The following is a 22,594-nucleotide window of genomic DNA, read 5'->3' on the forward strand; positions in this document are numbered from 1 at the left end:
GTGGAATTATGTTCATTGATCCCTGGTATGTAACACTTCATCTACATGCACATCCAAGTTAATTACAAGTCGCTATACTGTAAAAGTTGGTATAGGTGGCCAAAATGAACTGCCACATAAATAACCTTGACATACTAGATAGATAGCCAATTAGTCAGGGTACGACTGCTTGATTCGATAGACCTTACCCGAACAGTTCCAGTTAAAACTGCAACAGGCAACATTCAGAATTATCAAGCCCTACAAACATTATTTATGAAAGGGCATCTTAGAAAAAGTAATTGCAACTACATCTAGATACTCTCATTTCTTTCTCTGCTTAGAATGCTATACATAAAATCACTATAAAAATAATGGCGCTTTCATCCCCCCTCCCTTTTTTTAACAACTTTGCTGGGGGGGAAGAAACACTTCTCACTGACCTGCATTTCACACAATGCAACCCAAGATGAAAAAAATATTTATGGTGTGTTATGGTAGCACCCAGAAGTTGCTGGCTACACTCAGGGACAGTTGTGTCACAAATTATGCATTATGCAAACACACTACAAAAAATTCTTGTTCTAGAGAACTTGTTGTTTGAATACTTGACCGTAGTCCTAGAATACATGTCACTGAAACTCAGATTTGTTTAGACTACTTCACTTTCTTTTGAGGTGGGGATCATAAAGAGTCCTTTCTAAAAATGTCTTTTGTTTTAAGTTGTGTCTGTAAAGTAACTGTCAAGAGTTACAAGTGATCTCTGGGGCAACTGGCATGCAATTACTGTGGTGAGCCTTGCAGATGCATTTCTACCTAATATATACTGTGACTCAGCAGCGTTGGTGTGCTATCAAGAAAATGGTACTTTCTGTTAATATAGCTGGATTCATCTGGGAGTACTGAATAGCAAATCCATGGCTGTAGAACTGTCATTCCCATTGATCTTGCAGCTGTTCTTACTACGTGAACAATGAACAGAAGGTATTTGTTTAATTTGTGGCAATACTAACCACCCCAGGAAACTCAGATGAAAACCTACTAACTAAAAATATTTCTTATTGTAATATTGACATTTACAATACAGCTTTAAGTATTATAATATATATTGTGTTAAATTCAATATTGTCTTCAATGGAATCATATACATCCTGTTTTGAAATTTTCAGAACAAGTCTCGCCAATTTGAGCAGTGATTAGTCCTGGGCAATAAGACTTCAGTGGGACCAGGCTTCACAACAATGATGGAAGGTATTTACTGTGAAAACAGTAAGCATATAATTTGGGTCTTTGTGCTTTAATGTCACTTGCTTAGATATTTTTCTAACTTCAATGCACCGTGCAGGAAAAAAATGGCCCACCAAATAATTGTTAAGAAGCAAAAATAAACAAAAAAGGGTACTTTTTCATGGCAGTTGGTGAATTGGTCTGTCTTCTGCAATACCTGCTTGGCTAAGAGGCTTCTTGAGCTGTGCACCTGTGACTCCTCACAAATACAAATAGCTGTATTAATACCTGGTCCTAATAAACTATTTAGAGAGCAGACTTTAAGCTGAAATCTAGGTGAATCATCAATGCATCTGTGAAATACAAGTCAAGTTGACTGTCTCACGGTATTGCAGTGATCATAGAAAAGGATATTCTCTACTCATTGAAAGATTATCATGCTGGTAGGTACGTAAATAGCTGCAGTAATAAAAATAACAGTAGTTATACTGGAGTATGTAGAATTAATTAAAATTTTGTACACTACTAGTGGCAGGCCACTGAAGTTGTCAGTACTCTGAAGTATCTTTAGATTTACTTTCTGCTTTCAGATTGACTTTCTGCTTTACATGTCAGAGTTAAGGTGCCCATTAAACTGAGGTACAAGTCATGTTTTTATAATGTTCTGTGGTTATTATCCATGTGACTTGACCACATTATTGGGTTTAGATAAAGCTCTTTTTTATCTTGCTAGAAAAATATATAGTCAGCTCAAATGTTTAGATTTTAATTTAAAAAATGGCAGTGGAAACTAAGCTGACAAAAATATTTCCAGGTTTAAAAATACTTCTTGAAATAATTTACTTACTTATCTATGACATTGGTAATATTATTTACCACCACTTACAGCACTTATCAGAAAAGACCACAAATCTGATTTTAACTGGCACAAAAAAAAGGTACAAATTACTTTTCTCACCGAGTAACATCCATCCAGGATTACAGACTAATGCAATACTCTGCAATTGAGGCCAAACAAACTTCAATGCAGAACAGTTAATTAAGAACAGAACAAGGAATTTTGAATTCTAACACTTTGGGCAATATTAAAGAAAAAGTTAGAAGAAGCAAATATTAAGTATGCTATCCTTCTAATAACCTAGATGTGATAGCCTATGAAATTGTAAGGAAAAAAAAAAAAAGGAAAAAAAGACTATTTGGAACTTTAATTGGAAAAAGTAAGACTCTGGAAAAATGCAACAGCAAGCTGAAGGGAAAGGAAACCTACTTAACCTTCCTGTCCCTCCTCTTGTTTGGATCCCTCCCAGGAAATAATCCTTCTTTCTGCCCCTGCGCTCCCGAGAGCGGCGGCTCTCCGCGGCAGACCAGCACGGCTCCGGCACAGGCCCCGCCGCGGCCGGGCCTGGGCACCCCTGTGTAGCCGGCTCCTCGCGCACCGCCCGGCTTCTCGCCAGGTATTGTTTTTAGACACCGCCAGTTCGCTGCTGAAAAGTTCTAAAGGAAAATTCAGTCCCTAATCCAGTTGACCAAATCTGATCTCAAGTGCCACGGAGCAGGTTCTTCCCTTTCCTGCCTGCCTTTCGGGTGACTCCCGAACTCCGCTCTGGCCAACGTGACACCATTTTCTTTGCGAGGTTCTCGGGGATGGCGCCGAAGGACCCAGAGCGATGTCTGAGAGCGGGCGCAACTCCAGCCGTGAGGCCCTGCTCGCCGCCGGCAGCCCGGGCTCAGCCGGGAGAGGCAGGCTGCGGCCTGGCACCCTCTCCGCGATTTATCAGGCCGCGCCAGCGGCTCCTTTCCCTTTAAGGGCCGTTTATGGCGCCGGGCTCCCTCAGCCCCCGCTGCCCGCGCTGCCAGGGGGGAAGGCTCCACCCCCGGTGCCGTGGCAACGGGGCGGGGCTCTCCGTGAGCAGCGCGCCACCGCCGAGAGCCAATAAAGTTATGGCGATTGAAGAGCAGGGCGCCACGCCCCCTCCGCCGCCTGCACCAATCCCCTTCCTCTGCGTCGCTTCCTTTCCCCGCCGCCAAGGAGGAAGATGGCTGCCGGCGAAGCGGCCGGAGCAGCCAATGGGGTGGCTGGGGAGGGCTCCGGGGGCGGGGCCCACAGGGGGCGGGGCGGAGCGGCGCGCACGCGGCGGCGGCCGGTTGTGGTGCGCGGCGGGGCGGGCGGGGGCGGCTCTGAGGGGCTGGGCCGGGGTAGAGACCCCCGGAGGGGCCGGACCGGGCCGGGGTAAGGCCGCCGCGGGGGTGGGGGGTTTCTCTGGGGCGAGGGGGCAGGGCAGTGGCTTCCGTGTGGGCGCTGCTGTGAGGAGGGCGGGGAGGGGGGTGTGCCTCTGAGGGGATCGTCTCTGGAGGGGGCCGGGGCGGGGCGGGGGGTCCTCTGTGGAGAGTTGTTAGGGGAGGAGTCCCTCTCTTGAGGCTTGGGGGGTGGGGGGGCGGCTCCTGTGGGGTTTGTGGTGGGGGAGGGTGGGGGTTGCCCAGGGCGGGTGGTTTGGGCTGGGAGAGCAACGGCCCAGAGATGCCCCTGTGCATGGGGGTTGGACATCTCTTGGTGTGTGTAATCCCCTGCGCGGCAGGGAGGAGAAAGGGGGGGAGCTCCTGAAGTTTCGTTCCCTCACTGTTGTCTTTTCTTTTTCCATTAGGCTAAACTGGAGCGTCTATTGCTTTGGTGATAGTGATGCTGTCTGTGTCGCTGGTAAAGCGTGAATAAAAACACTCGACTTAGTCTGTGAGTTTATCCTGTTACTCAGTGAAACCTGGAATCTTGGAAAGACTAACCGTGCTCTCAGAGCACTCTGAACAGGGGGTAGAGGGCAGGCGGAGGGTTGACACTGGCCTTTCTAGCTTTGGTGCTGTGTCTGGTAGAGACTGGGCTAGGATTGAGCCTGCCGTGAGGGCTGGGTCAGTGTATTGCTAATCTGGGCAGGCACATCTGATTAGAGTTGTGACTGGCCACTTAGGGGCTGTCAGGGTTAAAGTTAGGACCTGTATTGGCAGATAAAGTATGTTTATTAAGAAGTGATGCTGGTAAGTTCCAGCTGACCTCACCTAGGTTTGGTGAAGATGGGGATCTTTTTTAATAATAGTAACAGTCTGAAACAACAACAAAAAAAATCTGGAAAAGGTCAGAAGAAGAAATAACAGGTTTGATTTGGGGTTTTTTGTTTGCTTGTTTTATTCCCCTGGGAAAAAGTGAAAAGAAACTTTTTTTATGTTTTTGAAGAAAAAAAATAGAGAAACTACTGCCAAAGCTGTAATACATATGTCCTTAAGTGATATGTTGTATAATCAGCAGGCATTTCAAAATATGCTATGTTGGAGAATTAACTTTTTCCTACAAAATACAGGGAGTAGAATTGTCAGTGCTGTGTTACATTAAGGACTCATTCTATAATTCCAAATTAATTTTCCTTAGAAATGTATTGTATATTTGGAAGAATGCAGAAACACAAGGTCTTTTCTTCGTATGCTGGTTTTTTGGCCTGTAAAAAACTTTGTTCTCAGAACTAATCTATATGTTAATGCCTTTTATTTCCTAATATTTTAAATGGGTTTCCTGTTTGAGAGCAGTTGTCAGGTTCAGTGAAGTGTGTGTGCAGAGCAGCTCCTGTAAGATAATTATCATTGTCAGCAGAACAGAAACCTTTTCAGTTGCTCATGTGTATCCCAAGGATTGCTTTTTAGGTGCTGATTTTACGTAATGCTTGCCTAAAGTTTATATGTTGGTTTCTGTTTGTTCAGGCTTAAAGACTAGGGTAGCTATTTGAATTTTCCTCCAAATGTCTTTCTATGGGGGCAAGGAACAGCCCTGTAGGAAAGATGGCCCTAGGACTCCTCGGCAGCCTCTGCATACGTAGGCTGTGACGTGGGGCCTGGCTGTTTCTTGTGGCTGTTGCTCCGACTTTCTGGCAAAAATGTTTTTCCTTTTTGCCCCATAAGAGTTCTGCTGTACATGGGATGGTCAACGATGTTCAGGTAGCTTTTTAAGTGCCTTGAGTACAAGATGTTTTGGTTTTATTTTTTATTTTTTCTTTTCTTTCACTGCTTCAGTCTTGAGGACAAGGATCCTTTGCTGGGTGGCCCGAGGGTCTGGTCTGTACCTGACTGTGTGGAAGGTCTTGTGTAAAACCACACTGCTGTCATTATGTGCTGGCAGCACTTCCTAGCTGGGTTCTGCAGCTTTGACATGCTTTTACTGTAACTGTACAAATAATGTGATTTCTGAGCTTTTCTGAAAAAAATCAAAGCGGAAGGAAATCAGCACTACCGTGCTGATTAGCCTTGTTGATGTAAAGTTGCCTGTGCGGACATCTAGGGCTTGGTTTTAATTGGTGGGTGAAAAGACATATTCTGTGGGGGTCAGCTTCTCCTGTGTGATGTTTGTTAGTGGGTTTCACACCAGACATAAAAAAAGAGCGTTGAGACTTATGAATCGGAGACTTGGCAAGGCTAGGTTCTGGAGATGAGTGTATTTTGTGGCTTACAAGCAGTTTAGGTGCAAGATGGACAATAGAGGACATACGAAAGGCAGGAAAAGAGCGTGTTGCCTATAGCCACATGGGTTTGGGAAGTTCAGCTTCAAACCTGCCTTTGCCCTCTTCACACGTTCCACTTCTGACCCACTGACCCACTATCCACTTCTCCCATAGCTCTTCCCCTTCTCATGTTCCTGTACTGTCTCTTCCTTTAACAGAAGTGTTAAATAAATTCTTGCTGGTGCATTGTCCTCTCTTATTTCCTTTTGCCGCCTCCTTTTCCTCTCCCTTTCTTCCCCTCTAAGCTGCCTTCAGACTGCTCCCTCCTTCCCGCTTGCAGCTGTTGAAGCCCACAGAAAGGACAGCTCTACCTCAGCACTTTGTACCTGCAAACTAAGCAGAGTTGTTGCTGGTTCTGATCTGGCAGAAGCACGTTTTGTTAATTTGGGGGGCTGGTGCAGTCAGCAGGGAGAGATGGGACATGTTCAGTGCAGTCCGTAAAGAAGCTTAGAACATTTAATTTAGGGTTGGTTAGTTAAATAGATGTGGACGTAACTTGGTGCATGGATGTGACCGAGCAGGGTGTGTTGTATTAGCTTCTAAAATAAATGGGAGGGACTGTGAAATTGTATGCAGAAGATTGTTGCTTTGGTAGATAAAACTTTAGACTGGGAGTGAAGGATGTCTGGCACTAAAATCTTGCCTTCAGATGGCAAGATTTCAGTAGATTTCAGTAGATTTCATCCAATTTCAGTAGATTGGATGGATTGTTTCTGTGATGTATTTTTGCCTTAGCTGATACTTCAATGCAAGTTTCAACAAACTATTTCAGTGAGAACAAAGCAGGAGGTAGGGGTGGATAGCTCACTGGAAGAAGAAAGTAAGCCAATCTATAGCACTGAAAAAATCGTTCTCAAATTGCAGGACAAATACTAAGTAATTTCATTAGGTTGTTCTGAAGATCCCAGCATAGAATGTGTTTTCTGTCCTGTGTCTAGGCCCTACAGGATATTCGAGCGTTTTCAACAATCAGAATATTTTGTAAGTAGTGGCAGGAAGCAAATATTGCACAGCTGTCCATTTTAACAGGTTCACATTAATATTTTCTTAAAAACTCTTCAGTCTGGTATGTTTTTATTCTGTTTCATTTATGGCAGGTGTTTAAGTCCAGAAGGACTGTTGCATTATCTAGTCTGATCTCCTTTGCAAGACAAACCATCTGTACTGTTGTTTATATCCTTTACAGACTTTACAGAAATTTATCTCCCCTTTTCACATTAGTCTGAAGGCACTTCTTGCAGACTGTTAATATTCTCAGATTTTTGTTATTATTTTTATTACACTATTTGTATTCTTGAAAATGTTTTGAGGTGACCTTAATGGTTAGTTTCAGACTAAAAGTTGCAACAGATAAGAGAAATGAAAATATTTTAAAATCTCTTAGTGCCTATTGTTTTGCTCTTTGAGACTTGTTTTATATAAGACTTCACTGTGGCCTTATAAGGGCACTTGCTATTTTTCTTTAATACTCCAGTTTTCCAGCTAACGAGAACTTAATGAAAAATCAAAACTAAAGGGTTCTGGAAGTCCGTCTTTTAACATAGCAACTGAATCTTATCTGCGAAAAAACAGGTGCATAAAATACTCATAGTTCTTATGCTGGGTTAAACTAACTGACTCAAAAAAACTAGCTTTAAAGTAAAATGGGTTTTTTGCTGTATTGTGCTTGTGTATAGCAGCGATTCAATTTGAAAATGTTAATCGACTTTCTTGCAATTTTTTTTTCTTTAGCAGAATCTTCATCTTTTTTCTCTGTTTTTTTTAGTTGATTAGCAACTATTCACTTGCACCTCTCTCTGCAGCTAGCTGTAACTACTGTGATTTTTTTTTTCCCGTGACTGTTATTTCAAGGCAAAACCATTTCTCAGCTTCTCATTAAAAATAAGAAGATGTGCTGTACAACTGGTAAGCAGTTAAATTGGTGAAAGACAACCCAGCATTTAGGTAAAATTGGTAAACTGCTTGCTAGATGGGATTATATGCTGGCGGTAGCTGTAATAGGAAGCTTCAGATGTTGATCACTTGTCAATAATTTGAGGATCTTTTATTAATAAGCATTTGTGTATATTTGTTGCTATGGGAATGACTGAGAGAGCTGGAATTAAGTGTTATTATTGCTTTGTGGAATCAGAAGGGATAAGCAGATGGCTGTGAAAGCAAAAATTCTTGTTTAGAAACGTACAGCTCTTTTACTAGCAAACCTGACTTACTTGAGTTTTGTATACAGTTTGTGGAGGATTTTTTTGAGGTAAGTGAAGGTGATTTTAGTTTACTCAATATCTGTCAATATGTCCAAGGCAGTACATGACCCAGTTTTGAAAGGGGAAAAAACAGATTTAAGGAAAAAATGAATTCTAGTGGTTTAATGTCTCAGATAACAATTGCCATGTATGTGTATTGAACGTTCCTGCTTCAGGAATGTTCATAAGAGCCAAACGTGAGCGTAACAGATTGAGAGAGGAAGGGGTTTTTTAGTTGTTGGATTTCTTTTGTTCCCTCCTTCCCTGGGAAAGTTTAGCGATGGGTGTTTCTGGACTTAACACTTGCTGGATGCTTAGAGAGCAAATACAAATGCACAGAAGTCAGTTGTTTCTTGTATGCTTCTGTGTCCATTGCATGGAAATATGAGAGTCACATCTTGCGTTATCGTGGAGTCTGAGAGATCAAAACCTCTGAATTGAATTCACAAAAATGAGACTTTAAAAAAGAGCGTGTAACTTATTTTTAATCTCTTTGACAGATCAGAAGGAAAAAGTTGCAGTGTAGTTGAATTTGGGGTTTTTTTCTTCACCAGTTTTTGGTGCTAGACAGTTCTGAGTGAAGGCTGTGATTTTTGATTAACAGTCTGATTTGAGGAACTGAGGCTTTTAAAAGGAAGAAAAAAATGCTGGTACCTTAATAACATTCTTTGCAGTACTTCAGGCTTATTTCCTATGCCTTGCACTCTAAAGTAAGCTTTTGTTTCCTTGAATGCCACTCTATTAAGGAGACAATTAGCTTATCCTAACCGATTAAAATTAGTGGAGGCATATATAGATGTAATAAAAAGAGTAAGTGCTCTCCTTCTGAATTGCGTGGTCTAAATCTGTGCCTGCAGGTCCTCACAGAGCGATGGAGCCGTTCGTGAGTGGTGGTCATTAGTGACATCAAGTGGGCTGAGTGCGAAATAACAGCTTCTGTCGCCGGACACCCCTGTCACTTCCAACTCGCTGGGCGATTGCCTCAGTGCACGCGTTCTCAGCTACGCTGATGTCATCTTTATGTTGCACGGAGAGATGCAGTCACTGCAGGACAAAAAGCCTTCAGTTCTACATGACAGGGACTGATAAACGTTCAAATTTGAGAGGGAGGCATTGCATTTCCCCCACAACAGTCTTTGCAAAAAGATGTGGCTGTTTGGAGGGGCATGCTCAAGTCCGTAGACTTTTATCCCAACAATTTCAGGGGCATGGGGAGAGGAAGCCACCGTAAGCTGGAAGTTGCATTCTCTCTGTGTACATACCCTCTTAGTACGGCCTTAATACTGCTGCTGAAACTATGCAGTAAGCAAATGTTGTGTCTTGCTCTTGTCCATCTGACAATGTGGTATCTTCCAGAAAGAAATGATGAGCCAGCTTATCTTGTAGTTGCTTGTTTTTCAGCCTGCCTTCCTGTCTGTGTTCTTTGCTGTGCAAGGGCAGTTAGTTGTGGGTGCCAGGCTGATGAAGTTATTAAAGCAGATGAAGACAGCCAAAGTTTTTGCCCCCAGTGTTCTAATTGGAAACTATTTTGAAAGATAAACTTCATAATTTCTGCTCTGAATTTTATTTATGGTCAGTTTATACTGTTAAACCATTGTGCCAGTATTGTTCTTGAGTAGCTCCCCTCCCTCCTCAGCATTTATTCCTTTGATGTATTTGTAGATAGTAATTGTATCCCATTTCAGCGTCTGTCTTTGCCAAGCTATACAAGGCAAAGCATCCCAGCTACTCCTTGTAAAATAAACAGTCCATTCCCTGGATCATCTAACCCGTCCTCCTCTGCGCTTGCTGATGGTTTAGTTATCAAGAGATTGGCTTCAGCAAAGAGCCCCGCTGGCAACCTGCTATGACCCTGTGAAATACGGATTGACTAAAGCATTGAGAACAAACATGGCTTGAGAGCAGGGTTATTAAAATGCATAAAGCTCTTGACTTTGTTTTTTATCTTTGTCTTCTTTTGGGGCAGCGCTGTCTGCCGAAGATGTTGGAAAGGTCTTTGTGGATCTCAGAAAAATAAATTCCCCACCCAGGTCTTAGGGGTTCGTGGGTGCTGCTAACAAAAGCATATGATTTTTGTTGTGATCTGCCAGCAGGGATTGTCTGTGTTGCTCCATACAGTAGGTTTCTTGATCAGAAAGCAGTAGAGTATCAATACTTACATGCCTGCTCTTTTGTCCACGATTCCATGTCTTATGACTTGAGTCCTAAATCACTCTCGTAGTGAAAAAGCAGTTGAACGTGAACTTCCAGTGCAGCAAGCTGGAAAATCCCCGTGCACTTGGATATTATAAAAAGGGAAAAAATTATTTTTTTATCTGTGTATGGCATTGGTGAAGCTAGTACTGGAGTGCTATATATGGTTCAAGTTTAAACACTGTCTAAAGGCTCTTGAAAAGAAAGAGCTGGCGAGCATGCCTCGCATGGGTACAATGTGCCCATACTTGATGCCTCAGCATCTTTTATGGAGACTGAAAGGCAAACTCTTAAACAGGATAGAGTCAACATAGCTCTAAAACCCTTTATTTCAGCCTCTTTCATCCTACTGTTGTCACTTAGATGACATCTTTTCCTTTTGTCTGCTACAAAGCATTGAAAATTGAGCTTAGGGCGTGATAAGGATTCAGTAGAGCCTCCAGCTGTCAGGCTGTGCACAAAGAGCATGTTTTGGAAATTGATAGTCTGTGCACTGTCATGGGCACACAAGGATCTCCAGTTTCTCCTGTTGCTTGATACTGGAGAGGGTCTGACAAATTACCTTGACATGGTGATGTTCTGGATTAGCTAAATATAAAAAATGGATATTGTAGGATGTGACTGGTGAAGATATCTTAGTGATCTGCACGTTCCTGGGGAAGCAAATGAGGAAAATGAGAAGCCGTTTCCCCTGCTTAGGCTTGACAGATGTTTGTGCTTGCGCAGTACATCTGGAACTGCAGAGAACTGCTTAGGCAGTGATGTTAGCGTAGTGTGAAAAATTGCCAAGCTCACGAATGTTGTGTTTGGAAAATACTGGTGCCACATCTGCACATGTAGAGGAGTATCTTCTTATCAGTTCACCAGCAACATCCCTAGTGAAGATGAGAACTGTAGTAGCTGATTTAAGCTCGGGTTTTTAAGAAAAGAGTTTTGAAAACATAATAGTCTTGTGTTTTGAAGAATGAGCTCTCATAACGAAGTGTACTTAAGCTAAATTACTGTTGTGAAAGAACTTCTAAAGTATTCTGGTAAATAAAACATTTTATCCCATTATAGGTATTTTGGCACCAGCGTGTGGTAGTAGGAGCTATTTTTCCTGCTGTAGCTAAGTTTCTTTATATCCTTTTATTCCTGTTGCTGCTAAATTTAGGCTGAAATTTCCCAGGCTTCCTGTGGTGTAGAAACAAATTCTTTGGAAGAATTTCAGCAAGATTTACTAATATTTGGGAAGAATCTTCTTACTTATTTCCAGGTTTTTTTATATGAGGATGTTGGTACCAAGTGGCAGTGTCTAAATTGAAGGAAATAAATGGTGTTATTTCAGAGTCACTAAATTATTCATGCAGCTGCGTAAGTAATTTTTTCCTTTCACCTTTCTCTGTAGGGTGGATCATTGGGGTTGCCCATTCATGTGGTGGTTTTGTTCAGCTTAAAATGGCCCTGAAAATCATCTCTCTTGGAGTCCTTTCTTGTAATCCCAAACTTGAAAGGACGTTGAAGCACTTTTCGATTGTGGAATTTGCAGGAGCATTCCAGTGTTACTGTGACTTTCACATTATATCTTGTCGCGTAGATGTTCAGAACAAGGCTTTTTCTTTCAAAGGCTGCTGCTGACTGTACTTACTAATGTTTGTGTACACAAGTATTACGAGTTAGGCAAATACTGTCTTTGTTTCACTGATTAAGAAAGTAAAGAGTGAATTTTGCAGCTTGCTGAGAATTACTTAGTAAGCTGTTCTGCCAGAATCAGGAATAGTGAGTGTCTGTAGGCCAGGGTCTTGTTCAAATCCACTTGGACGAATAGCTTTATTTCTGTCTTCCTTTTCGATGAGATGACCATCTTGGTGCATAGCTCTAGTGCCAAGTCAAACAGCAAGCTGTTTGACCTTTTAACAAAAGAAAATGCTGTTAGTGAGGAGGCGTTTGAGCAATAGTTCAGAGAAAGGTATGAACCTTCTCGTAGCTGCTCATGGTTATACTGAAGAAATATGAGTGGAGAAAAACTTAGTACTACGCGCAGGAGAATGTTGTACCCTACGTATTTGATTTCCAGCAGTTGCTGGCTGTACATAATCGAGAGATTGATTAGTTCTGTGCCTTCTTTCCTATGTTTGTGGTTACAAAAAGTAAGGTCAATATGGTGTCTATGGTGGGAGGTGCTCACAAGAGAAAGGAAATTACTTTTCTGTGGTCACTGTGGTCTAGTGAGATAAGCACAAAGGCAGAAGGCTGAGACTTGGATTCCCTTCAAGCTCTGCAGCGGGTTGGCTGAATAGCTGTGGTTACATTACAGATGGACACCAGGACACAAAGATGCCGTGTTCTGAAGCTGTGAGTTACCTAGCATCTGCTGAAGTTGGGAGCATTGATGTTTGCATAGCACTTGGACAGTGAAGTCTTCTGGAGCTGTTGTGCACACATGGTCCACCTTCTGTTCCTCGTGGGGGTGTTAACCAATATCCTGGGTCTCAGCATAGGAGTAGTTGTTTGTTAGAGGAAGGGTGAGTGTCACAGAACTGGCTATGGCTTCCCTGGTAGATGCTTGCCCTTCTTTTAGGTGGTGATCTGGATGCCTCACCCCATAAGTTGTTAGCGTGCTGGGCTGGAGTACAGGTTAGGTGCTGTCTGTGCCTGGGAGGAGAGGGGAGAAGGGAGGAGCAGTAGATACAAACCTCATATTTGACCCCCATCTCGGAGACTTGCTCCAGTGCAAAAACCAAAGCCCAGTGCTAGGACAATTTTCCTGGCAGCTCTTGCCTGTTCTGTAGAATCCACCTGAAGATGTGGAGTTTGTCGTTTACCTGTTCAGAGGCCATGAGCGTGCAATTTAGGCTAGATTAGCTTTCACAGAGTGTTTTTAAATACAGTATTCTTTACAAAAATAAAGGAGACTATATAGAATTTAGAAGATAAATGTCCCGATTACAGTATCTCTTTCTGTAATTTAACCTTTGCCTGATAATCTTTCAGATCTGCCTGTATAAAATAGGATTGCTTCTGCTGCAGCTTCTGTCAGCTTGATCTGAGAATAGTCTTGAGAGTAAAATAGAGCATCTCTTATCCTCTTATTACTCTTGCAGTCTCCTTTATTGGATGACCACCTCATCAACACCTGGATGCAACAACAGCCTCTACCTGGTAAGGTCTCTACTAGGAAACCTCCCCCTCACAAGAAAGTTCTCAATTGGATCCCGTCGCTCATGTCAGTGTGATTTTGGTGACAGGGAGCTTACTTTGCTGCTCCTCTGTTAGTAGGTCTGTGTCACTAGAATGGAATTGGATGAAGACTGAAAAGGGAAAATTCTCAAACGTGTTTGAAATAACATTTGACATAGCTTCTTAGATTATTTAGAAACTATGCTTCCCATGTTTTATGTTAGGGGCTCCTAAATTGTTCTAGAGAAGGTAGTTTAGCTATCTGAGCATCAGATTTTAATAATTTTGACTTAAATTTGAAGCCAAAATTAGTAATTTGAGCATTTTTTATAGTTTTGTATGGTGTTTTCTGGCTTATTTGAATTTTTTTAATTGTACATTGGATTGTTCTACACTTTAATTTTTCTTATGATGGCTTTTCATCTGGGTCCTTTGCAGCTCTTTACCATCTCTTTTGGTTCATGAATTTATATCAATAGGCTTTCAGTTACTCAAGTTTGAATGTTAATTCATTGCAATTTGGACCTGAAGGCATGCCTAAATTTTCTAAATCTTGCCTGCCTCGACCATATTTTCCAGTGTTGGATGCAAAATCAGAATAGGTCTTTCTGGTTGCAATGCAAAATCTTACACCAAAAAACTAATTTTAAAAGTTTTATTTTGATGAAAATATTCAATGTATGGTTTATATGATTCATGCATTTAAAACTACACCTGGTCAAATCCAAAAGTTGTTTCTGTGTTCTCTGTCTATGGATATCTGGTATAATATTCAAAAAGAGGGTTTGTTTCTGTATTGACATGAACACCTGCTTATGCCCCCAAAAGATGAGTACATAAAAGTTGTAGTTTCCTTTGTTTTAAATCATTGAACCCCAAAGCACTGAGCATCTGTGACTTTTTCCCTTTGTTCTCTCCTAGCTCTGACTCTTACTTTTTTCCTCTAACCAATACTGTTGTTTAAGGCCATTTCCTTGGTTCTCTGTCCCACCTACAGCTCTTCTCTCCATTGCTGAACAGGATTGTACCCCCAAGGTCCGTACTGGTGGGAGGGTAGGAATTGATTTCATAGAAGGCAGATAGTTGGGTAGACCTAATTTTTTTTGCTCTTCCCATAGACTTTGTTGCGGCAGTGTTTTATCTTTTTCTTCCTTTCTGCTCTCTTGATACAATATTTTTCTGTGTACTGCAAATGCAAAATTACGTGGAGTTTTTTTTCTTGCTGTGCTTTACATTTGGAAGCTAGACGTAGCTGATTTGAAAGGATGAAATAATTCTCTTGGCAGTTTACATCTTGTCTCTGCACTTTAGCGTAGCCTCTTGCGCATCTTATTCCCTTCCCGCTTGCTAGACTAAATGCTGTTCTCTTTGCCTTAAAATGGCTTTGTGGGAATGCTGGAAAAACACCTTACCTCTCTGCTTTGGTAAAATAACAAAATCAACTATAGGCGTTTGTATTCTGCAGAAATTATGCATGCCTGATGGGTGTTTTGTGCTTCCCCTCAGTGCTTAGATCATTTGGCTGATCCATCTTCTGTTGTGAAGTGGTGCCAGTGAGGAGAGGTCTCTAAAGGCATTTTGCATTAGTGAAGTGCAGCGTACTAATGCGTTCTCCTCGGCCAACCTTGCGCTTTGCGTTTTTGTTTTAAAATGCAAACCACATGTAATGTTGCATGCATGAATTGCTTTCCACTTCCCAGAGTTTCAGGTTTGTTCTTAGCTTGTTCTTGAACTTTTAATAATCGTGAAAATAAAGGGAGGGTCTGTTTGTATTGTTTATAGTAGGAAAGAACAGTGCAAGATTTTCATCTACTGCTGTTCAAATCCCTTGCTATTTTTGGTATTTGACCTCTGCAGAGAAGATTGCCAAAACTACAGGTTTTTTTCATTTTTATTACGTGTTGCTACCCTCCTACTTGTAAGTTACTGTTACGTTACTGATTAAATCTTTGACAAAGTTCCATTTCTCCCACATTTTCCAAGGTATTTTTCAGAGAGGTAATTTTATGTTTCTATATGTTGTTGTGCTAACATTCCCTTTTGGAAATGAGAACTATGCAATTTGGCAGCATCTCGTGTACACCACTAAAAGGAGAAGGAAAATAAATTACGAATTGCTGGTTTATTTTTTGAAAGGCTTTCTGGATTGGAGAGGACTCATGAGCCTGTTGGCTTGAGTTGAGACTGCAACGTTTAGAATAGTGCACAAAGAGCACAGCAGTATATGCTGAGACAATATTAAATGTTTACTTTGTGTGGATAGGTGCTTACCTTTCATTTCTCTGTCGTTGGAAAGGCCTGCTTTCGGCACCTGTGGCTGTTTGCTTCTAGTCTTGCTGTGTGGTTGTTTCCACGCTCCACTAGTGAGAAATACCTAACAAAGGCATCTCAAAATCCTGTCCTGCCTCTTTGGCATCCCTTCCACATCGTGCCTTCTATTCTAAAAATCAAGCTTATTTCTTTTTTAAAGGAGCCTTGTTAGGATTTTGACCCTGGAGGTCAAAATATTTTAGGTTATTTCAGAGTACTGTATTTATTCTGAGTTCCCAAGATGTAATGGGTTTTGAGCGTCCTTCAAGAAGCTTATTGTTTCTGGTAGTTGTGATATCAAGGAGATGTGCAGGGGTTGCATGTAACGGTGAAGTTAATTAATAGAAAAGATCACATGAATGTAGTTCCAGAGGACTAGATACAAGAACACAGAAGTTTCAGGGTTAGTTTGTAAAAGGTGGCTTTACCTTGTTCAGGGGGTGCAGATGTGAATGCAGATGAGAGCTGCAGCCATTACATATGAGGAATGGTGATCACTGAGAATGGGACTGGACTTGTGTTTCAAACACAAGTGACTAGCCACAGCCAGACACCTTCCACCAGATACTCCTGTGTCATCCAATTGGCGTTGTTTTCCTGGCACCTTAACATCACCTGGATTTTGTCTGTGTTGAGACTGTAGATCCAGACCGTGGGCCACTGTGAGTTGGAATAAGTGAAGAACCTGAATTTAATGAACTGCCTCACGTTCTGAGCGAAGGAGGTACCTTGGGGAAGGAAGAGTTTTTGGCGAGTGCTCTCTGCGATGTCTTCTGAGACTGGAACAGTTCAAGAGCAAGCTGTCTGCGCCCTACGACGTCCTTGTGTCAGACAGTTTGTCACATTAGCATGAGCAGTTTTCCTCATTGATCATCGCAACTGGCTGTTGTGCTATATCCAAAGTATGTCAGGTCTCAAAGATAACTGACTTTGCCAAAGGGTTCTTTGTGGCAGAAACAAAAGAGATTACCTGTGTTGTTGAAGTTAAGGAGTGCTGAACTAGAAGTGCTTCGCTTCTGTGGTGCAGAGCACCGTGTGCTTTGTAGGTGGCTGCAGTCCAATGCTTAGTTATCTTCTATTGTGTTTGGAAGACCATTGTTTCCTATTTGTCTCGTAAATTTAACACAGATCCTATTCCTGCCATTTAAACTTTCCCATCAAAATACAACAGTGACTTCCCCTTCTGAAAAGGAAGGGCTGGCAGCTACACCCTGAAGTTTGAGCATGAATTGTTTATATAACCTTCAATCACAATTTTGTAATAGTCTGAAGACTTTCTTACTAGGGCAGACATTTTACTGAGTTTTTAGCAAAAACCTGGCTGCCATCAAATGCAATTTTAAAGCTTCTTAGTTGTTGCAGTGGAAACAGAATTGAAAACTGTACCCTCCAGCTTCATGATGATATAAATTGCACATCTATCTGGAAACATGAACAGCATTTTCTGGTATTTCAGAACAGCTGTACCTATGTCATTCGGGGGTAAAAGCTTAAGAGCTATCTTGGGCTAATTTTATTTCCCAGAAAATATTGTTAGATCTGAATGAACATGCTTTTGCAGACTCTGGCTTTTTACAACTTCTAGGTACTTGTAGAGTTCCCTTGCCCTTACCTCCCCAGCAGTAAAAGCTCTGACATCAGTGTGTAGGATCTGCTCATTGAATAATATTCTCTATCAAAGGCAGTAATACTTAAACGACTGCAGCTTGCTTTCCAAATGGATGACATTTGTCAGGAACATGTCTGTTTGAATTTACTTGGCCTTTTGAGTATAAAAAGTCTGAATATTTAGAGCTTGAAATTCAGGTCAGTCTGGAAAACTACATTTTTCTTACAAAAAGTTTACAGCCAGAACCCAATTTTTTTTGTAGCCATAGCACTACAGGATGGCTGGTTTATGAAAACTCCTTTCTCCACCTGCAAGCATGTGTTTTTGAAATGGCATTGAAATAGAAGCTTCCATTGTAATTGTTCTGTAAATTGGATTAAGTAAAAGTTGTCCTTATTAATAATATGAAAATATTTTATTTCTTAAATTTCAATTATTAACTTGCATGGAAGTTTAATAGTTTTGTGTTTGAACAGTGTAGCGAGCAGTGTTTGAGAACAGTCCACTTTATGTAATAATTCTAGTAAAAGCTTGTTCCATTTGAGGACTTACCCAGAGAAGTAAGTAAGGAGCAGGTTCTGCGGGTAGGGTTGTACGCAGGCTAATGCCAGAAAACATGTTGAACTTCTTCTCTTCAGAGGGGAAAGGAGTTTCCACAGGATGTCTGCATTTTATGGCAAAAATTACTTGTAGATGTGCTCTGAAAGGTTGCTTTGATGTAGAAGATTAACCTGGGGACCTCATTGTCAGGATATTACTGAGGCAAATAGCTTAGTGAGATTATTTGTGACTTGGGAATTAAGCTTTTATGAGTGTGCCTACTTAAGCTGTTTTTTAAGAATTTGCTCGTTTGTCACATGGCGCCATGAATATTTCTATGTACCACATAGGAGGAGGGAAAGCAAAACCCTGAAACTACAAACAACACCAAGAAGAAAAAAAAGCAGAATGCAGTTTTGTCATAGCAACTCTTCCTTTGTTGCTAGTCTCTCATGGACCGTTAAAATAATTACCCTAAAACAAGTAATACATGGAAACTTGCTCATTCCATCCCTAAAAATCCAGCCTGAAGAATTTGCAGAAAAATTTATGGTCAGACAGCTGGGAAGGCATGAGAATATTTTCTTGCATTCTGGGTCTGCCTGATTTTTACTCCATTTCTGTTTGGATTTTTTCGAAAAGGGTCGTTTCATGCGTGTGGTAACTAGGATTGGGTGCTGGCCTAGTCCTTAAGGAAATAAGGAGATATTTGAGTACTGCTTTACCTGAAATATCTGTACCAGTGAGAAGTCACTGGCGTGTTGACCCCTTAGAACCTGCTGTGATTCCCTCAATGTTCGTTTTTTACACAGAAGAGTAGTCTAATTGAACCTGTCATTTTAACGGAAGTTGTTCATGTGGATGGTTATGCTCACTTAACATACTCCACCTACATCTTTCTTTTAAAAATGGTTGTAGTTTGTGAACTCACTAAAACCATGTATTGTTTATGATGGCAAATATCTCTTTTAAATTCAAATGCTTCAGTACTTGTTCTGACTCTAAATTGATGAAAACCTTTACTGCAATTACAGAATGGAATTTTCCTTTGTGTTACAGAAAGAACTTTTTTCTTTCTTCTTTTTTTTTTAAGCGAATCTATGTATGAGAAGATTGAGACAATATTGTTTAATGTTGGCTTTGCTTGGTAAAATTTGAATTTGTGTACATCACTGAAATAGTTTGGGTTTCTAGGAGGGTTCAGGAGTGCCAGAGAACAATTGCCTGTGAAGGGAAGATGTTTGTCAGTTGCACTAAAAGACAGCGTTCTGTGCTTTTATATGAGGCTCAAAAAACATTTCGGTTCTCAGGAGAATTGATGAAAAAGGCAAAGGTGCTTAATTCCAGTGAATTCCACTGATGTCATGTAGCCTGTTTAGGTGGTCCATGGTACGCTGACAGGTGTTTATGTGCGTCATTGGGCACCTAAATACTTGTGAAATGTATCTCATTGGGCCATTTCAGGCTGTATGTCTATGTAATTTTGGTCTTGTTCTCTGCTTGCCCTTTGCGCATCCCTCAGTTGAAAAGTTCACCTAAGAAGGCTCCTGCAGTTGTACTGATGCAACTAATCGTGGGCTGTGCCTCCTAGCAACTTTCTAGAACAAAAATTATTCCTCCTCAGGTAGTGGTGATGACTGCATTTTCTTCCCACTTGTGGAGAGCATCACTTTACTATTTACTTTATAAAAATAATAAAGCAAATTTAGCTAAGTGACTTTCACAGGATTCACAGACAGACTATTTAATCTTTTAAGGGGATTATATGATATAGTGCTTATAGTTACAAGAGACTGAACTCCTTAACTCGGGGAGCCCTTTCTGGTTCCCTGTTTCTGTAGATGAAGTTGTAGTGGGTAGGACATGGGGATAATTGAGTTTTTACTTCATGCATCATTTCTTTGCAAGATGCTTTTTCATACGTATTTGTAAAGCTAATATTATTTAAGAATGTTATAATTAAAAGTCACTTTGGCTTTTATTTATTACAGGTTTCTGACGACGTTAGGAACAGCATTTGAGATGACTGCAGTGGAGAAGATTGAGGAGCAGCTTGCTAGTCTGCGCATAGCAAAACGTTCTACACTAAGTGAGGAACCTGCTTACTTACTGGATATAGACCTTTCCAAACCTGCTCAATCTGAAAACAGTCGCTTTGTGGCAGTTTCGTGTTCCAATAAGTCAATTAGGGTATATAACAGGGAAACATTAAACTTCCTGTGGGAGTACAGTAGCCGTCCTGGGATACTTAATGGAGTCAGATTTGCACACGCGTGTGACAGCATAGTGTTTTCAGCATGCAGTGATGGTACAGTAAAATGTTGGGATATTCGTTTAGCAACTCAGAAGGCTGTGCAGATATTTAGTGGCTATCCTTCCAATGTTTTCATCAGTTTTGATATCAACTGCAGCGATCTCATAATTTGTGCTGGAACAGAAGAAATTGAAAAGGACACGTTTCTGGTGTTTTGGGATGCAAGAGGCATTACGAACTGTGCCAGCGCAACTAAAGAGCCCTTGGGAGTCTATTCTGAAAGTCACAATGATGACATCACTAAAATTAGTTTTCATCCTACCAAACCCAATTTGGTAGTTTCTGGGTCAACTGATGGGTTGGTTAATGTGTTTGACATTAACAAGGATAACGAAGATGATGCTTTGCTCTCAACTTGCAATTCAGATTCATCAGTAAGTTTTATTGGCTGGTCTGGGAAAGATTATAACCAGGTCTACTGCATGACACACGATGAGGGATTTTGTTGGTGGGACATTGCTCAGTTAGATACCGAAGAACCAATAACACTATTGCATGTGCTGGATGTCAGAGACGCAGTCTGCATTGAAAACGACAGCTTGCATTACCTAGTAGGTGGCTTGTACCACGAAAAGGCGGACAAACTCTTTCTCATTGGGGGAACGTCCACAGGAAACATTCACCTGATCAGCTGCAGCACCGATGGACTGAGCCTGGTGGGTACCCTTTGCGGGGGACACTCGGCCGCTGTTCGCTCTTTCTGCTGGAACCTGACAGATGAGTCTCTTTTGACGGGTGGAGAGGATGCTCAGCTGTTGCTATGGAAACCCGGAGCTGTGGAAAGGTCCCTCGCAAAGAAAGCGTCTATGAAGATTGCTTCTTCCGTGCAGAAGAGAGTAAGAGTTCACAACAGCTCCCTCAAAAGCAGGAAGAAGTGAAATTCTGAAAGGGGGAATCTCTGCTGTGTAGAGTTCTCCTGGTGTTTAATCCCTCAGGCAATGCTTGGCTGTGCTTTATTTGGACGCGTTCTGTGGAAAGAACTACGATGCTTGCATTCTACCTGGGAATGTATTTCAGTCATCAGAAGAATGCCTCTTTTTGGTTTGCCTTTTTTTTTTTAAAGTTGCCAGTATTAATCAGCAAAGAGTAAATGTTTGCTCTCGAGTTCTTGAACAATAGATCTTTAAATCATATTATATAAAAATGTTTCTGTGGTTGTTTAATGTCTCAGCCAACATTTTTAATGTGTAATACAGGCCTGTGGCTTGCATAATTTGTTACCTTCCCACTGAAATTCCCTGGCATGTTTTAAAGGCTTTTGTATTTCATGCTGTATTTTGCTTTCTTTACAGAGAACTTAATGAAATTGCTCAATACATTAAAAAGATTTTATGTCGCTTCTTAATGCCTGAAGGAATTACCTCTTGATGAAACAGAAAATAAGTACTGTTTTGCACTGTCATGTCACTGGTTTATAACAAGCTCATAAAGAAGCAGTTGATAGAGCCATATTTTTCATAGCAAAGATATGAATGTGTTCAACCAAACAGGAACACGTGATTCCAAGCAGCTAATTTTTAAGTGCATGAGAACCGTTAAATTGGCATTATTTAGGGCATATTTCCTGCATGAAAATACCCGAGAATCTTGCAAGCGGCTTCATTCTCTCCTGGTAAGTGCATGTCAGAGGGGTGCATCTGGAAGACTGGGGAAATCTTCCGTGGGTTAAAGAAATTGATAGGTGTAATTACACCAGTGGTGCTTAAAATCCCAAATCCTACATTTGAAATAAGCTACTATCGCATGCTAAGTGGGAATGTTAAAAACCAAAAATGAACACTGCCTTTTGAGACTGTAGTTACAGAGTAACAGACCAATATGAGGAGACTTTAACAAAAGCTTTTGGAGGTTAGTGTGTGTCCTTTAAGAAATGTTTCTCTCTGCAGAGAGGCTTTATGCTTAGACATCTCCCTAGAACAGCTTTGTTTTAGTATTCCATCAAATACCTATTAAGTGGTGCAAAAATTGCCCTGTACTTCTGAAACGGTTGAGTCTTTACGCTTATTCTGCTCCACTGGCAGACTACAATCTGTGCATCTGGCTCTGCACACGCAATTACCTTCAGCCTTCTGAGGACCATTGCAGTCAAATGGTGGCTGGTAATTACGCCGTAGTTAACATGTGGGCTACAACTCAAAACAGCACAAGAGTATTTAAGAATTGCTATGTTAGAGAATAGTTGGCAAAGGAATTAAGAGGGGTTGGTTTTATTTTTTTTGCCTGAGGGTGGATAGGTAGTTCTTTCAAAGCAAGGTTTGAATGTCAAGTTCAGAGGATTATCTGGGAGTTCAGAAGCAGTTTCCGAGGTACAGAAGATACCTCCAGTATATGGTTACAGCTGTGCTGAAGATGGCTTAATCATCTCTGGAAATGAACCCTACCCAACCAGAAGTATCAAGTTTGCACATGATATGTTTTACAAACTGTTAATGTCTTTCAGCCACAGCTATGCATCCATGGTTGTTTTGGGTCTGCCTGTTGGTGATAA

General features: G+C 41.2%; 1 protein-coding gene across 4 annotated transcripts; it reads left to right on the plus strand.

Moving 5' to 3' along the window:
- The first annotated feature begins 3,320 nt into the window (after positions 1 to 3,320).
- Positions 3,321 to 21,424, plus strand: WDR89 (WD repeat domain 89). Of its 4 annotated transcripts, none has more exons than XM_075503779.1 (4): positions 3,377 to 3,402; positions 3,849 to 3,934; positions 7,507 to 7,646; positions 19,784 to 21,424. In XM_075503779.1, exon 4 carries the CDS (start codon positions 19,815 to 19,817, stop codon positions 20,982 to 20,984), a length of 1,170 nt encoding a protein of 389 aa, XP_075359894.1. In that variant the 5' UTR covers positions 3,377 to 3,402; positions 3,849 to 3,934; positions 7,507 to 7,646; positions 19,784 to 19,814; the 3' UTR covers positions 20,985 to 21,424. The 4 variants fall into 4 exon arrangements, with proteins under 4 accessions (XP_075359890.1, XP_075359891.1, XP_075359894.1 ...); XM_075503778.1 differs by having other exon boundaries at positions 7,593 to 7,646; XM_075503775.1 differs by lacking the exons at positions 3,377 to 3,402; positions 7,507 to 7,646 and adding an exon at positions 3,321 to 3,356.
- Positions 21,425 to 22,594: the final 1,170 nt, after the last annotated feature.

Source organism: Mycteria americana, chromosome 5 (genome assembly GCF_035582795.1).
Source record: "Mycteria americana isolate JAX WOST 10 ecotype Jacksonville Zoo and Gardens chromosome 5, USCA_MyAme_1.0, whole genome shotgun sequence".
Classification (NCBI taxonomy): Eukaryota; Metazoa; Chordata; class Aves; order Ciconiiformes; family Ciconiidae; genus Mycteria; species Mycteria americana.